At 40.6% G+C, this 17,121-nt stretch overlaps 1 protein-coding gene and 1 pseudogene across 4 annotated transcripts; one reads left to right on the forward strand and one right to left on the reverse strand.

The window, feature by feature from the left end:
* Window positions 1-1,122: 1,122 nt before the first annotated feature.
* On the reverse strand, window positions 1,123-14,818 carry DMRTB1 (DMRT like family B with proline rich C-terminal 1). 3 transcript variants are annotated; one of them, XM_082225711.1, is made up of 5 exons: window positions 14,711-14,818; window positions 9,856-11,550; window positions 7,468-7,694; window positions 4,883-5,027; window positions 1,123-2,730 (listed from the first exon to the last, which is right to left on the reverse strand). In XM_082225711.1, the coding sequence occupies exons 2-5, from the start codon at window positions 10,286-10,288 to the stop codon at window positions 2,627-2,629; spliced, it is 909 nt and encodes a 302-aa protein (XP_082081837.1). In that variant the 5' UTR covers window positions 10,289-11,550; window positions 14,711-14,818; the 3' UTR covers window positions 1,123-2,626. The 3 variants fall into 3 exon arrangements, with proteins under 3 accessions (XP_082081837.1, XP_082081836.1, XP_082081838.1); XM_082225710.1 differs by lacking the exon at window positions 14,711-14,818 and adding an exon at window positions 14,369-14,477; XM_082225712.1 differs by lacking the exon at window positions 14,711-14,818 and adding an exon at window positions 13,923-14,021.
* Window positions 14,521-16,916, forward strand: LOC309533972 (solute carrier family 25 member 3 pseudogene; annotated as a pseudogene). Its single transcript has one exon. The product of its transcript is annotated as a solute carrier family 25 member 3 pseudogene (transcript).
* Window positions 16,917-17,121: the final 205 nt, after the last annotated feature.

The raw sequence follows: 17,121 nt of genomic DNA on the forward strand, positions 1-17,121 counted from the left end.
TAGCTCACTTCCTTCACTAGCGAACTGATGAAATGAACAATAAATTTCAGGATTTGGGGCTCTTGTTGCACCAATAACTACAAGACTAGGTAAAAGAATAGTTTGCCATACTTATGACAATTGGCTTCTCTCTCTCATACTTTCTTATACAGTGATACCTTGGGTTAAGTACTTAATTTGTTCCGGAGGTCTGTTCTTAATCTGAAACTGTTCTTAACCTAAAGCACCACTTTAGCTAATGGGGCCTCCTCTGCCGCCGCACCGCCGGAGCCCGATTTCTGTTCTCATCCTGAAGCAAAGTTCTTAACCCGAGGTACTATTTCTGGGTTAGCGGAGTCTGTAACCTGAAGCATATGTAACCCGAGGTACCACTGTACATCACAAAAGTCCACTCTCATGGATCCACAAACAAACAAAAAAGAAACATTATTTTATATTTAAATACACTATAGTTATTTAGAATATAGAATATTGACCTGAAAGCTAGAAAATTCAAAAGCTTACATCTGTAGCACTACAAAAACAAGCAGAACCCCATACATTATTGCAAAGCAATGATCCATGATCTCTTGATCCAACTGCTGTTTGTCTTCAGTGTTATGAATTTCAAATTCAGGGTCACCTTTTAAATATAGTGTTTGATTCAGAACTAAAATACTAAAAGATAATACTCCCAAGTTGTAACACATGTTCACCTAAGTAGTTGTAACACATGCTCACACAAGTAGTCTTGCACAGCTCTCATTTTGGTTGAGTTTGTACACAAGAATTTCTTACATGGTGGATTTTGACCTAGTGCACTAGGCCACAATAATTTGTTCATCCTGGCTCATTTGTGATAATAAAGAGTGATTTCAGCCATACAGTGATATGGCAAAATGCATCCTGACTAAAATGCCTTTGACTCTGGATGTTGTTCAGTCACTTGAAATAGGAAGTTTTTATTAATCCTTCTATTGCTGCTCATTAGGTAAGCCAAGTAGGTATACGTTTGAATTTTCCATTAATTCTTCAACAACTGTAGCAGTAATTGTATTCAGATAAAAATATCCTTGTTAATGTCCCCTCCGCCTTTTAAACATTTGAAGTCTGTTTCAGAACAAAAATGTGACATTTCAAAACTTAAGGTCAGTATCAATGTTTAATAGATTTAAGCAAAGAAAGTGAAACTAACATTTGTAGCTGGTCTTTTTTACAAGGGAACACATTAAAGTGGAATGCTGTTCTTCATCCTTATTCTGATTTATTACAAAAATAAATCTTCCTCCTTTCCTATCAGGTAAGAACTGTGCTCTTTTCCCCCAAAGTAAAGGCTGAGTAAGCAGAGAGTCATCAAGTGCACATTTTCCTTGCTCTTCCCCAGTTCTTGTCTCTGGTTTTGGACTAAGCCATAATTAACATGAAACAGTTATATAAACGACACAATTCAAACACTGAGCATGAAGAGCTACATTTAGACCCTGCCTGCACTGTATATTTAAAGGCCTTGAAGCAGTCAGAGCTTCCCCCAAAGAATCCTGGGAACTTGTTTGTTAAGGGTGCTTAGAGTTGCTAGGGGACCCCAGTTCTCCTCCCAGAGTAACACTTCTCAGAGTGGTTTAACACCCAACCTCTCTTCCCTGAGAACTCTGGGAATTGTAGCTCTGGGAGGAGAACAGGGATCTCCTAATCCCTCACAGCATCATAAACAAAAAGACCAGTTCCCAGGATTCTTTGGGGAAGGCCCTGACTGTCTAGGGTGGTATGACGCTGCTTTAAATGTATAGTGCAGATGGGGCCTTAATCATAGTGGTAACTGTAACTCTACTATCCCAAATTTATCCCAACTGTTCAGCCATATGAACCACAACTCTATTCATGGTCTGTTATCATTAGCAGGCCCTTGAAACTCAACCGTTATTTCCCTATAAACATTTCTGTTTAGGGAGAAGGTTCTTCCCATTATGTGTATTGCAGCTCTAATACCCACTGAAGCATAAAAAAGTGTCTGAGCCATCCCTCTATAGTTTGAAAGAAATACACTTTGAAAGAAATACACAGCTGCAGCACAAGCGTAAGTTAGGGCTGCCAACTTGTCAGAAAAAGAATTAGCCTGATTCTGGGGTTTTAATACCAGCCTGAAATGGAAGAATTAGTAAATCAAACTTTTCAAACAATGGAGATAATCATTATCGCCTGCTAATATCTACATAGCAAACTCTTGTTGAAGGCTCAGACAGAAGCAGATAACAAAAGCGGGCAAGCCTAGAAATGGCTAGAATATCCACTTTCACAACCACAGGCTGGGAGGTGGTGTGAAAGTATGACAAGGCACAACTTTATTTAGGGATCGCATGTACTTGAGCACATCTGATCTCCTACAGTTTACATTAATCCTGAGTTGAGCCAGCATTAACTTCTTGCCCATCTACATGTCAGAAACCGACTATGAAGATTCCTAAACTTCCACTTTGGCGCTAAGGCACCAAGCAGCGGAAATTCCTGTGTGGATAGCACCTGATAGACCAAATGTTGTGAACAATACCAACCCAAATACTGACGTGACCAGTCAGTGACGCAAAACAAAACATCACTTTCAGAATGGCACCACTTGAAGTCAACATTTGAACATGACTTTTTGGTGCATTTAGTGCTCAGAATATGAGGAACATTTTCCACTGGCATCTTCCTGAGAAGATGGCAGGCTGCGTTCAGATATCACTCCAGAATCCTGGCTATCTGCAGGTGTAGCTGAAATACAGAAGCAGAAGAACAATCCAGTGATTTCAGGTTCTTTGTATGAATCTGCTCTTTACAATTAATCCAAGGAATTCTCTGTTTGTTTTAATTTCATGTCCATTTTTGATCTTGAATCATTCAAATATTTGAAATACAAATAAGCTTATCACCTCATGTTATTATAGCTTGTATCTTTCTAGTTTGCAGATGGTGACTTATTAGATCAACTCCCCAATACTACTGCAAATATACAACTTATTTTATGTAGTCTACAAAGATGCAAAAAAACCTTAAAGTTTCAAACAACCGCCCCACAAATTGACAACTCTAAAGAGTTTGAGATTAATTTCCAAGTAGTTTGCCCTCTTGTGGCTACTCAAAAATTAAACATCAGAACTTAAAACTCCAAAAATAATTTTCACGTCCCACATTCATGCCATAGAATGTGAGAAAAGAATGGAAAGATTAGCTCTGTTCCTTTAAAATCTGGGGTGGTATCTGACTCATAACCTGAATAGATTACTGAAATTAATGGATTTGTTTGTCTGGGTCATCTATGAGTATGACTTAGAACTGTCCGTCAATGATACCTGACTTTCTGTAAATCCATTTGGCTAAAGATACGTATAACTAAGTCCACATAGGACTAAACCAGATAAAGATACTTATGAAAGCAAGGGTTGAAGGAGCATTTCACTACTAGCAGAAGTGTACCTGCCAGACAGCACTATCAGCTAGATCCATTAGAAAAAAGCATCTTGCAAGCAAAGGAGAATACACATATAGTGCTTTTACAAAATGAACTTTGTTCCCATGTTGAAAGTTAGCAGCTTTTCAAAACATACCTTCTCAGCTTGAGACAAACTGCTGCTAGGAAGCAAACAATTTTTCAGTTTTCAGGCAACCTAATTATGTACACAAAACAGTATGTGGTGCTTCAGAGTATGTATTTAGGTCACATAGTTGTGAGTGATTCTCTGCATCAAAAACAAAGCACATGTATAGGGAAAGAGTTTCAAGTCTAGCCTTTTCTTTGATGTGCTAGCTTTTCATACATAGGATTTTAAAAACAACAACAGGTAGGCATGAACATACAAATAAGAGCTATTTCATGAGTTATTTCAGCATGTTTATATCAGCCATGTTTGTGGCAGAACAGGAAAAGTAGTTCTTCTGAAGGGAAAAGTTAACTCTGTTTGAAACTGTGGAAAATGTTTCTGTATCACGGCTGTGAGCCAGCCAAAGGTTGCCCATAGTATGCTTGATTTTCCCCTACACTGGGCTAAAGGCATGAAACCAAGAAAGGTAAATACAATACTTAAGGGTTTTTGTGTGTGTGGTTTTTCCTTGACCTTACCCAATCTGAAAGCAGCTATTAATTTATATTTCCACAATTCAAGATGAAAAGCAAACAGGAGCTAAATATTTTAAGAAGGACCATGCTAAAGAGGGAAGTGCTATAGCTCAGTGGTAAAACACACCCCACACAGGGCAAAAGGTTATAGGTTCAATGCCTAGTGTCTCTTGGTAACGGAAATATTCCTGCCTGAAACCCTGGAGAACAGCTGCCAGTCAGTACAGAGTACAGGTGACTCTCAACTAATGCAGGAGTTACATTCCAATGGATAGTGCATAAAGCCAAAATTGCATATAATCAAAACACACTGAGTTCAGTGGCAGGTGGGATTGCCAAAGTCTTTTTTTCTATTGCTGCTTAATTGCTTTTTAATGATAGTTTCTTCTATGCTTTTAGCTGTTCTTATCTGTAAACTTCCTTGAGTCCTTGTCAGGGAGAAAGGGAGATTATAAATAAATATATAATCATTGTCATCTTTGGGACCCTCCCACCAGGTCTGGCCCAGGCGGTCCACTCCTGTCACTATTCATATCAGGTTACCAGCAGGATACTAGTCACATGGCGTCCTTTCACACTAGCCAACCTCCATGGGATTCCCCAACAGGCATGCTGGGATGGCGTATTGGCATCCATATCAGGAGTCTTTCAGGATAACGGATCCTAACCTAATGCCATGCTTACCTCACTGTAGTCATGTGAAAGTTGTGGCCCATACACTTGTCTCAGTTGTTATTTATCCCCTTCCTGTCTGGTTGGACAGCCACAACACACCTGCTATGCAACAAACGGAACCTTCTGAATGCTTACCAGATGTTTCCTTTGTAGCTTCAGCCACAACATTCAGTGGGAGAGGCGGCGGAATGTAGTGAATCCCTGGCAGAAATCCCTGAGGTATGAAAGGTGGCAATGGAGTGTAATAACCTGGACAAAAATCTCCACCTACATCTTGCATCTGCGTGAAGGCAAAGAGACAAAGGTATTTGGTTTCAGTGTGAATACATAAAAGGACAGAAGGCTAAGACAAAATGTGTTTTAGCATCATATACAGTGGTACCTCACAAGACGAATGCCTCGCAAGACGGAAAACGCGCAAGACGAAAGAGTTTTCCATTTTTTGAGTCGTTCCGCAAGACGAATTTCCCTTTGGGCTTGCTTCGCAAGACGAAACGTCTTGCGAGTTTGTTTCCTTTTTCTTAAAGCCGCTAAGCCGTTAATAGCCGCTAAGCCGCTAATAGCCGTGCTTCGCAAGACGAAAAAACCGCAAGACGAAGAGACTCGCGGAACGGATTAATTTGGTTTTGCGAGGCACCACTGTAATTCTGAACTGTTTACAAAGATTTATGGGTAGGTTGACCAGGAGCAAAAGAGGTCATTGTGGCTATGCTCTACTTCCAGTGTCAAGTATAGGATGCCTCTGAATACCATTTGCTAGGAACCAAATGTGGGGAAAGTGTTGTGGCACTCAGGACCTGCTTGCAGGCTTCCATCTGGTTGGCCACTGAAAGAACAGTATGCTGGAGTAGATGGGCCTTTGGCTTTCCTTATGAACTTATGTCCAGGGTCCTGCAGCTTTAATAGTTGTGCAGAAGAAGGAAATTCTACAGCTGTAGCTTGCATTACAAGCTGCTACCGATAAATTACAGGAGCCCTGTCCCTTTTTGCACCTAGCTACCCTATTCCAGGTTGACTGGGGAAATTATGGCAGTTTTCATCATACTGGGAACCCATTTTGCATTTCCATACCATTTCCATTTACGGTGTCCTGAGCTTCCATTCAAGTGCAAAACTGTGAACATGGGCAAAGTTCTCCATGTACATGGGCCCTAACAGGAGCCAGTTGCAGTATGTACTAAAAAAGAAAAGAAAAGGCCCCTAAAACCCCAAGAGAATGATTAGTTCAATTATCCAGCAGGTTCAGTTTCTGATGTGGGTTCCCCTAGCGTAGATACCTTGAAACCACCACCTGTCAAATTCTGTCCGATTTACTTTCACTTTGAAGAAACAATTATCAGTGTATGGATACACTATATTTTGTGCCAACTGGGAGCTGGGTATTTAAAATGAGGATTATTTCTGAGTGAACAACCAAATATGTACCCCACTGAAAGTAAAGGAGAACACCTGAACTTGGATGTGCATATCTGTTGAAAGTAGTGGTTAAATCACATTTAAGGTACTCCACACCTGGCATTTTGTGTGGGATAGTCATGTTTTGTTCACTTACTCTTTACAAGACAGCTACACAGCTGTTGCATTGTATTTTTCCTGTTCTACTGTCTTTCCTCAGAAGAACAGACATACACCGAAATGTCTGGCTTTATTATGCAATTGATTAATCAGTTTCCATGAGGCATCCTGATGCCTAACAGACACCTTTTCCAGAAGAACAGAAGAGTAACGCAATCTCCACAGGTGTGGATGCCCTTAGAAGTACCGTACTTAAATATCTTTTTAGAACAGCAATATTTTCCTGTGGGCATTGATCTATCACAACATATATATGCTGTTACCTTTGTGGTGGAAACAATTTTATTACTCTGCTTTTTTTAAATTGATATTTTAATTAGCACTAAAATGCTTTTCTGGCTTTACTTTTTTTTATGAAGTAAAAACCCCTTTGTCGTCAACACCATTTTAGCAATTTGGTTAATGGCAGTGATCAGGGAGGATTTTTAGTTTTTTTTACCACTATAATACCCCTTTGATTAAAAGCAGATAGCCATAAAATACACACTGGCATTAAATATTGATTCAAAACTAAGCAAGCTGCTAAAATGGCACCAGCTACAAAGGCTGTCTTTATTTTTTCATTTAACAAAATTTATAGACTGCTTTATCAGTATAACAAATGCACGCTTCTCTTCCAGTAGCTGCTCACATGATTTGGACCTTCTTTTCCACCCATATCAGCTGTTTCACACCCAGTGATGAGGATGGAACACAGCAGGTCTATACATAGAGTAATAGTGTAGAAAGTCAATTCCAATTGTAGCTTACAGCAGAAAAGCCATGAATGGATGGCACTAGGAGCTGCCTGTCTGGAAGCTCATTCCAATGTGCATCCAGTTTGTACAGTTCCTAATAGTAGCCGATTTGAAACACTCCCAGAGATATTATCTATATTCAAGACCAGGAGTTGGAAAGGTGGAAAACTCAATAAAATTAAAGGGACAAGTTTTGTATAACCCTGAAATTTACCCCTTTTTTGTTTTGTCTACATACAATTCAAGACTGATGCTACCAGAGGCAAAGGGTTTTCTTTCTTTCTTTCTTTCTTTCTTTCTTTCTCTCTCTCTCTCTCTCTCTCTCTTTGTAAGGATATTTCAAGACCTGAGCTCCTGCATTCAAGCAGAGCTTGCATTAAGCAGTACTATGGATAAAATGTCACTTACTGGCATAGAAGCAACACCTCCTGGCCCATGACTGCTAGGAAAGTGCCTGAAACCTGCTTGCAGGGGCAAGACAGAGGCAGGTGAAGGGCCTCTGTAGCCTGTTTGGTTGATAGTGAATCCAACAGAAAATGGATGGTAAGGGTACATCCCAGAGTACCCGGGATACACTTTTGGAGTCTCCCTGTCCACAGATTCTGGGCCCACAACAGCACATTCTTGAGGCTGGTCTACAGAGAAATAGAATAGTTGAATGGAATAGTGTTATAAACAATATAAGATTTCCATGTATTTTAGCATCTTGAAAATGCTGTGCTTCCACTATTTGAATATTCATGAGTAGGTCCTTTTTAGATGTCTTCCCAACATTGTATGATTGAGATTGTATGAGATGATTATCCAGGACCAGTTCTATGCAGCTAGGATGCTTAAATTGCCAAAACATGGGGAGAAGGTCATAATTCTCACTGCACTGGGGCAAACTGCCAGGTCTGTGGGAAAGAACCTTACAGCTGGGTTGTACCTACATAGCTGGGTTCAGTGGTGTACTTAGGGGCTGGTGAAACAGGCCTTCGCTCGAGGCGCAGGCCCAGGGAGAAGCAATAATCACCCCAGAAATCTTTCTCCAGCTATCTCTGTAAAGTTGTGAATTTAGACAAGAGTGGGGAGCTGAGCTGTAGGAGAAATGGCAAGGTGGTATGAAGGTAGACCACTGTCGTGGTGAGATCAAAAGTGGAACAAGCTTACCATCCTTATTGCACCACAGAACAAAGACATGAAAATGTTTTCACCCTTCCTCCAATCCTCACACTAACTCTGGTCGCTTCAAGTACTTAGGTAGCATAAAATGCAGCAATTTCTAATGTGGCTATTACGGTAAAGTCAGATTTTTTTCTGGGGGTGGTCCCACCAATACAGCTCCTTGCCAATGGCGCAAGGGACCCAGTTACGCCTCTGGCTGGGTTATCTAAATGTTTTTATAGCTATGTAGAGGTACTCGTGGATAAATGGCTCCCACCCAGCTGGAGAATGTCCAGAGACACCATTCCTACTCACAGATTAAAAGATTCTAGACACCATGTAGTATTGAAGCAAAGTTAAACACTACCAGGGCCTCTGAATTTGCAGCACTTGTGGCTGGAAGATTTATCAGTATTTCGAAACAAAACAAAACACAACCTGATGCATTTGAAAACAAGCTCACAGATTTAATGCTAAGTTTAAATAAAAGAATAACATATAGGCTGTTTTAATAGTGTTTAGTACACTGACAAACCAGTAGATGGCAAGCCACAATTAAAGGTAGCACAAAATAGAGATAATAGAATGAAACAGCTAGAGAGCATGTTGAAGTCATATTAACCACATATTTTTTAGAACTGAACCAACATGTTCTGAAAATTTAAAACAGGAAAATTGCAGAGCTTAAATACAACATTTTGCAACATATATGTTTTTGATAAATTTGTTTTACTTACAGCTTGTTGATTTAAGGCAGTATTGCTATCAACTTGCTAGATTTAACATTTTCTAAACTTCATGTTGTTAGTTTAACCCTTAAATTCAATAATGAGAATGCTGACCAAAAAAATCTAAGTATTGTAAAATAAAATTTAATTTTGCAAAATTAGATCTTGATTTTCCCCTCCCAAAATTCACTGCAGCTCTAGATATTTGTAAAAGCAGCCACATATGAGCACCACTTTCATTGCAAAAATAATTTTTCGTAAGACGACAGTCAAATCCCAGGTTTGCTTTTCTCTTTTATATTTTACACACCCGGTCCCAACAAATGGCAGTAACTTCCCTGTTTATTTGCACTGGCTGTGATATATTCCCCTTGCTAAAGGAGATGTCTGTAAAATACAACAAACTTCATTTTAAGTCTAGACTCTGGGTTAGTCTTGTTGCTCTATTGGCAATTCAGTGCTGCGCAGGGCCTGCTGCAAGCTCATTTCACTCTTAAAACAAAGACCGGCTGCATAGATTTGAGGGGTGGTTTTTCTTTCTTTTCTGCAACAATGAAACATGGTCAAGCAGCCTCCAAGACTAAATTCCTGCAGCTACAAAGTCCTCAAGCAGGATATGGAACTGCAAAATAAATAAATAAATAAATCCATTCTATCTTTTCAGGGAAGAAGAAATCCCAAAATAGCACCAGTACCAAATCTCCACAACAGAAAACAGAAATTATTGAGGCAGGGCAGGTGGAACATTTGGTGCGTATATGCAAAATAAAATAAAATAAAATATATTATTATTATTATTATTATTTATTTGTACCCCGCCCATCTGGGTGGGCTGCTTCCAACAAAGATCAAAAATACATTAAAATAATGGCTATGAACACATCAGCCTGTTTGAAGCAGAGCTTTGAGCTGGACCACATACCTAAGTCTATGAAAGTTGGAGAGCTGGGTTTGGGTGGTGTCCTGGCAGTCCTTGTCCTCATAGAGTGGCTAACTGCTGCAGAAATCCCCTTGGCTCCTTCCTGCACAACAGACCCCTGGTTGTGGGGTTCTGAAAGATTCAGCCTGGAGCACTTTCTGCCGCTACCTGTGGTTGCCACCTGTTCATCGCGTGGACTGTGCTGACCAGGTGGCAACATTTCCCTGAGTGGCGAGTCCGGTCCCTGCCTCTTCAAGGCCTTCTGCGCAGCCATGATCTTCTGGCGTTCAGTAATGAGAGCACATTTTTCACATGGGCACTGCTTCCAGCGGCAGTGGCCTGCGTGGCCCTTCACGGGTACCACAAAGCCGTGGTTCCGGCAGCGTGAGCATTTGGGGGCCCGGAGAGACTGAGCAGCTGCGTCTTGGGACTCCATGGCAGGCAACCCTCTGCAGGCCCACCACACCAAGGCAGCAGGTCTGAATCTGCTCTTAGAAGCTGCAGAGAATAGCTACAATATAGCTAGAAAGCCTGGGCCTGCAGAAGGGGAGGAGTTCAGCTCCAAAAAGAAAAGAAACAATTGGCCAGCCCCCAGAATACAGTAGAACTCCTGTAGCAGACTTCAACAGAGTCATAGGTGGATGTGTGGCATTGCATATCCTCAAAAACTTTTGTATTTTAAAATCATACACACAAAGTGTTCTAAGCTTGCTGACTCCCTTCTCCCTCTGTCAGAAGGGAGGTGGAGCTTTTGGTTTAAGGACTGCAGGCAATTGCTAACAGAAGATAAGGAACTCAGTCTTCTAGTGGTCCTGCAATAATTTTTCTTAAAAAGCAGGCTGCTCAATTTTGAGCTTTAACAGGACATGAGGGCAGCAGCATTCACTGAGATAGTGTTGTTTTACTGGCACTGGTTAACCCCATGGCTCAGTGATTATTGTGCTGGCCCTACCTGGGGCTGCTTAAACCAGTGTTGGCTTTTGGTTAATTAAAAACTGGCCAGCTTCACATATTTTATAAGTAGAGAACATGTGGCCCCTCAGATATTATGGAACAGCATCCTCAATGCTTTGTTCATTTTATTATTTGAGTTTTCCATATAGTACATTTACAGAAACAAGCAACTTATGTATGCCTTTAGTTATACAATACCTTGTTTTCATAAAATAAATGAAGGGCAACCATAAACTATTGTTTCACACAAAAATATTATTTCAGCTGTTTTTCCACCCATTTCTGCCAGATTTCTTGGTCAGCTTTTACTGCTGGACAATTATGGATAGCTCATTTACAGGCATTAATATGCCTTCTTTAAAAACTCCAAACAGCCACACAAGATATTCAGTATGTTACAAGGCAAGCTATATAACCATCAAGCTAATTGCTGTACACTGTACAGTACTTAATTGTGCAAAAGTCTGTTAATAAATTGGGAACCCTGTTCACACAGGGTCATAGCTATACACATATAGAAGCCAATTTCACACTGTTATTTATTTGTTATAAATATTTATATCCCTTTCTTCATTGCAAGCAATTTCAGAGTTACAACTTAAAAGTATCATGCATCAATATAAAAACAACGTTAAAAACAGAAACAGATAAATTATAACCAAAAAGGTCACTTTCACTTAACACATAGAAATCATGGGCAGAGGCAATGGGTGCAATGCTGATCCCCTCTTATGTATGTATATACTGAAGAACAAAATAAATTGCAAATATTTATTAAATCAAAGCATATAAATGAGAAAAATATAAAAACTCTGCAATAACTGAAATATAAGAATAAAAAGAATGTATGAATGAAATATAAAACTGCAATTTATAAATGGAAAGCAAGGTTAGAGTTGCAAATAAAAATAATTAACCAAACTACCAATAATGCATGTATACGTGTTAATTCCCCCTAAAATGCATCTTCCTAAACTTCAATCAGTCCAAACTGGTTAAAAGTTTTTTCTAAATTGTTAGTCTTATAAAATTAAGGAAATGGTTTCTGGGGACTCAAAGGAAAAGTTGAGGTAAAAAAAGAGGGTTTTTTTTTACAATGGTTAATAGTGAAGTCTGAGCCTCCCAATGGAACAAACAAGAACTAACAGAAACAGAATTTTAGTGAAAATAAAAACCTATAAAAACTGCATCAGTTTTTAAAAAATGTTCATTAGCCAAATATCCATGTCCAAAAAGGCTGGCTTAGAGAAAATGGCCAAGTGCAGCTTCAGAAATTCCCTGATATCTACAAAACTTCATGTACTGTTTACCCAGCTAACCTCTGAAGTGACTGTGCTCTTTTCATAAATTATATTGTTAAATATGGGTGCCGCTAACCTTCTGAAATGTACAAGAATCCAGGACTTTCTATTGTGAAGGAAACAGATCTGGGAACACATACCGGCTTTAAACCATACCACCACTCCAGGAAAAAGAAGCAGATGTGGATCACGAATCTGGTTCATTGTCCACAACTCTAATTTTGTGAAAATAGATACTTTCAGAAGTCCTTTCAGAAACTGCTCAGGAGCTATTGTGTCCAACAGTTGCTGAAAGGTCAACTTCTGCTAGAGGGTTCTGCTGTCGAAGAACTTGACCTACACAGCAGTGCCTCCTTCAGGCACTGCCCTCTCTAGCTTTTTGCTACTTCACAGCAGGACAAGCAATCTGCTTTAAAAGCAGACCTCCTCTCAGGCCCTGACATTGTCCCTCTTGGCCATTTTTGTGAAGCTGCAGTTTGCTTGCAAAACACAGTAACATGAGGAAATGAAACAGCCACATACTGTAGTTAGTTGCCTAGCATTCTCCTTTTGCATGTAGTGGAGACAACTAATATGCTCATCATTTATCCTTGAAAACATTAAACTTAATGGTGCCTCCAGATAGCACCTTATTACAAATGGGCCATTTACAGAAAGCAAATGGGCAAGAGGTATTCTTTAACTTACTGAAAATTCAATGGAAAGTGTAAAGCCAGATTAAATAGGGGGAAATACAGGCTGTCATTTTTGTGCCAATGATGTTGTGTGGGTGCTGCAAAAAACTTGTATGCATGAACAACACCAATCCCACAATAAATCCCTGCCTGAGAGCACATTGAAGCTTTGTTTCCTTCATTACAGTTAAAAATTTTGAATTTAAATTTAGCACTATGAATATGAGGTAGAGTCAGAAACAAACATTTATGCAAGTTACAGTACTTTGCATTAAAAGGGGAATGAGGGCATATTAGTAGCTCTCAAATATTTAAAGTGCTGTTTTAAAGAAGACAGTGAACGGATGACAGTGAGAGAACGATGAAAGGTAATATTCTAAGCCACAGCCGTAGTAGCAGCGGCAATGGCAGCAGCAGAGGTTTGGCCAGAAAATAAGGAAAGCTTTGCCAGGTCTATTTTATCTTTGTCAAAACGTATTTTCAGCCTTCTAATACATTCTTACAACAGTGTGGAAAATTCTTAGCACCACTCCCCTGTAGCCCTAGAGCACAGGAAGGCAGCCTTCAGTCCTCAGCCTACTTTTATGTGACCCTCAGACTAATTTCCTGTAGGTGAGGGAAAAGCGGGTTTCAGAAAGAGCTGGGGAAGAGAAGGGGTGTCCCATACACTTTTGTCTCTGGCCCCACCCATCATTGGTATGTGGTCTCTGACAGATTACACCTGGACACACACTGGAGGGTTAATCTGACTAGGAGATGCAAATATCCTACTAGCTTTATGAACATTACAATCCCCAATAATACACTCAGGTTAAAAAGATCACTATTTTAAACTCTGATGCTCAGAAATCTAGTGGCAGGAGACATTTATTTATTTATGTAATCTTGATCAAAGACAATACAAAATGGCTGCCATAGGCAACAACAACAACAAAAAAGGATGCAATGGTACTTTCTACCAGTGAGTACCATTACTAAACAAGCACTGGTCATGCAGATCTGGCAAAACTTTTCTCAGATAATCCATTCTACCACAAAACACTATCCTGAAATCCCCATTTCTCTGTATCCCTCTTTTATCCTGTAACTCCCATTATATTGCCCTTCTTTCCCCCGGCTTTATTTTCCACTAACAACCTACCTTTTTTCACAATTAACATCCAATAAGTAATGTTTGTTTTCTAAGTATCCATGCACCTCCTGCTTAGGAGATCATGGTGCCATTTAGTTTATGCTGAGTTGTAGCCTTATTAATCCGGGGTACAGTTAGGGTTACCCCAGAAAGCCCTAACTGTACCCCTTCAGAGTGACATATAGCCACTAGGACCGTGCTGGCTATCTGTTAGCCAATAACATACAACCACTGTCTACTTTATTTACATCAAACTCAAACCTTTAGCAGTTAAAAGTTAAGGCTTAACATCTTTTGGGGAATCCCATGTTGTCTTATTTCTCCCAAAGGTGTTAGGAAGAAATGAACGAGTGAACAACCAGCCTCTGGTTATTTAAATATGGAAGACAAATGCATTTTTACATCTGTTACTTTTAACCTCAAGCAAACTCTTCTACATTGTGGTTAAATCTTACTATTAAAGAGAGTCTAATCCTTAGGGCAACATAACCAGTGCCCATCCTCTTTTATGTATTTAAAAGCCTGCTTCTATAGTGCTAGGCCTGTTTTGGCCCACTGAGGCCTTGTGGCAGTGTACAGTCCGCACCCACTGGGAGGGCCTATCCTTCCTTTGGAGGCCGAGTCTCTATGGTTAGAAGAACCCTGGGATTCGTGGCAGTTGGGAAAGTAGCCATTAATCTGCTCCTGGCCCTTCTCCCTTGCGCTGAATATGCCTTGTCCTTCTGCAGACCAGGGGAAATGCAGCTCCTGGAAGGAGGAGACTAGCAGCACCAAGTTCACCACCTCCCAGAACATACCTTGGCTGTGGAGTGCAGCTGCCTATACTTCCTGGAGAACGGGTATCGACAGCAGATCCACCAGCAACCTGGAGAAAATGGAAATGGAGGCCTCTAGGTCTTGCACATACCCCCACCCCAAGCTCTGGTCTCGACTCTGGACAGTTGCTTGCCCCGCTTCCTGGAGCTCTCAAGGAAACAGCAGCGGCAGCCCTGCACCCCCACTTTTGTGCAAGGCCTCAGGCGGCTACAGGGCCATGGATGCAGTGGCCTCCCTGAACAGCAGTCCGCTCTCTCTGTGCAAACATCGGCGCTGCCTGTCAGCAGCAGCTGCAACCAAAAAAGCGGCCCCTCCTCCACCTCCACCTCCACCTCCACCAGAGGAAGAGTATAGCTGTGAGTATGGGTCAACGACTTACCTCATACTATGCTCCCTGGGTGGCGTGGTGAGCTGTGGCGCAACCCACACAGCAGTATGCCCACTGGATGTGGTGAAGTGCCGCATGCAAGTGGAACCTACGCGCTATCGGGGTCTTTTTCAGGGGCTTAGTCTCACTGTGCAAGAGGAGGGAATGCATGGTCTGGTCAAGGGGTGGGCTCCAACAGCCATAGGCTACTCCATGCAAGGACTTGCCAAGTTTGGCCTCTACGAGTACTTCAAGATATATTACTCTGATTTGTTGGGTCCGGAACAAGCTTATCTGTGGCGTACCAGCGTTTACCTCGCTGCTTCAGCCAGTGCTGAGTTCTTTGCTGACATTGCTTTGTCCCCAATGGAAGCTGCCAAGGTACGAATTCAGACCCAGCACGGCTTTGCCAACACACTGCGGGAGGCAGCTCCCAAGATGTACATTGAAGAAGGGCTGTGGGCTTTCTACAAGGGGGTGGCTCCACTCTGGATGCGGCAGATCCCTTACACCATGATGAAGTTTTCCTGCTTTGAAAGAACTGTAGAGGCTCTCTACAAATACGTCATGCCCAAACCACGGGATCAGTGCACCAAAATGGAACAACTTGGAGTCACATTTGTTGGTGGATATATTGCTGGCGTCTTTTGCGCTGTAGTCTCACACCCAGCTGATTCTGTGATATCTGTGCTCAATAAAGAAAAGGGCAGCACTGCTGTAGGCGTCCTCAAGAAATTGGGCATGAAAGGCATCTGGAAAGGGCTGTTTACCCGCATCTTAATGATTGGCACCCTCACTGCCCTGCAGTGGTTCATCTATGACTCAGTTAAGGTTTATCTCAAGCTACCCCGGCCCCCACCACCTGAGATGCCTGCCTCTTTGAAAAAGAAACTCTCTGAAAAATAGATCCGCACTGTGAGGCTATACTGCTATGTTTCAAGCGTGTCATATGTCATAGTTCTATAGGAATTTCTACTCTACTAATATGTGGTTATGAGTAGACTGTAGAAATCCATCACACACTTACTCTGAATCTAAAACTAAGCTGCACAGTGCTCCAGCAACGTATTAAGTAAGCTACTTAAAATAACTACTTACTGCATGCAACACATGATTTAGCATAATATTTTCCCATATTTTATTTAGCTATTAATTGCGTTCAAAATTACATATTGCATAATTTGGTATATAGTTTTTATAGGCTGTTAAATATTTTAAGGTTAACATAACCAGCTAATAGCAACTGCTAGATGAGCTGATTGTTTTAATACTGTTGTCATGCTCTGAAGATTATTGTCATTTGTCAAGTTGTTAGTATTCACTATCAGATGGCACCCTTATTATAATATAGCAAGTTGTAGATCCCCATGTACATCAGTTGTTTGAGACAAAATCAAACATACATACTTTAAAAAGTAGTACTCAAAAAGTTAGTGAGGTTGTTTTAGAGAATACTTTTGAAGATCATAGATTTTGGTGAGAGAGCCTGTTTATGCATGCAGAAGGGCAGGGCATTTTATTTGATAGGCCTTGCCCTATGCCTCACCACAAATCTCATTGAGAGTATCCTGGGCTTAAAAAATGATGAGCATCAGGCATGTTGGTAGTATTATATTGATTCAGATACCACAGTATGGAAAGGAAGTCCTCTATGCTTGGGACTTGGCTGAAAGTTGAATTTATATGTTCCTTTAATGCGTATGTTGCACTTTCCCTAATTTGTATAGTTCATTGTCCTGCAATTTCATGTGGACACTTAATGTTCACATACTAAATAAAGTTATTGTAGTTATTGAGAAAATAAAAGGCCTTCTTTGGGACATGGTTTGCTAAAGCTTTATTATTTATTTATTTATTTATTTATACTGCTTTTTCCAATTAAAGTTTAGTGATCCAACACAGCCCCTGCCCTAAGGCTTAGAATCTAAAATACACAACACAAGAAGGTACAAAAGAAAAAAGCCAACTCAGGCATGAATTCCTTAATGCTTCTAATGTATGCATTCCTGCTATGGCTATGCTGAT

Source organism: Podarcis vaucheri (genome assembly GCF_965113315.1).
Source record: "Podarcis vaucheri genome assembly, chromosome: 6".
Lineage (NCBI taxonomy): Eukaryota > Metazoa > Chordata > Lepidosauria > Squamata > Lacertidae > Podarcis > Podarcis vaucheri.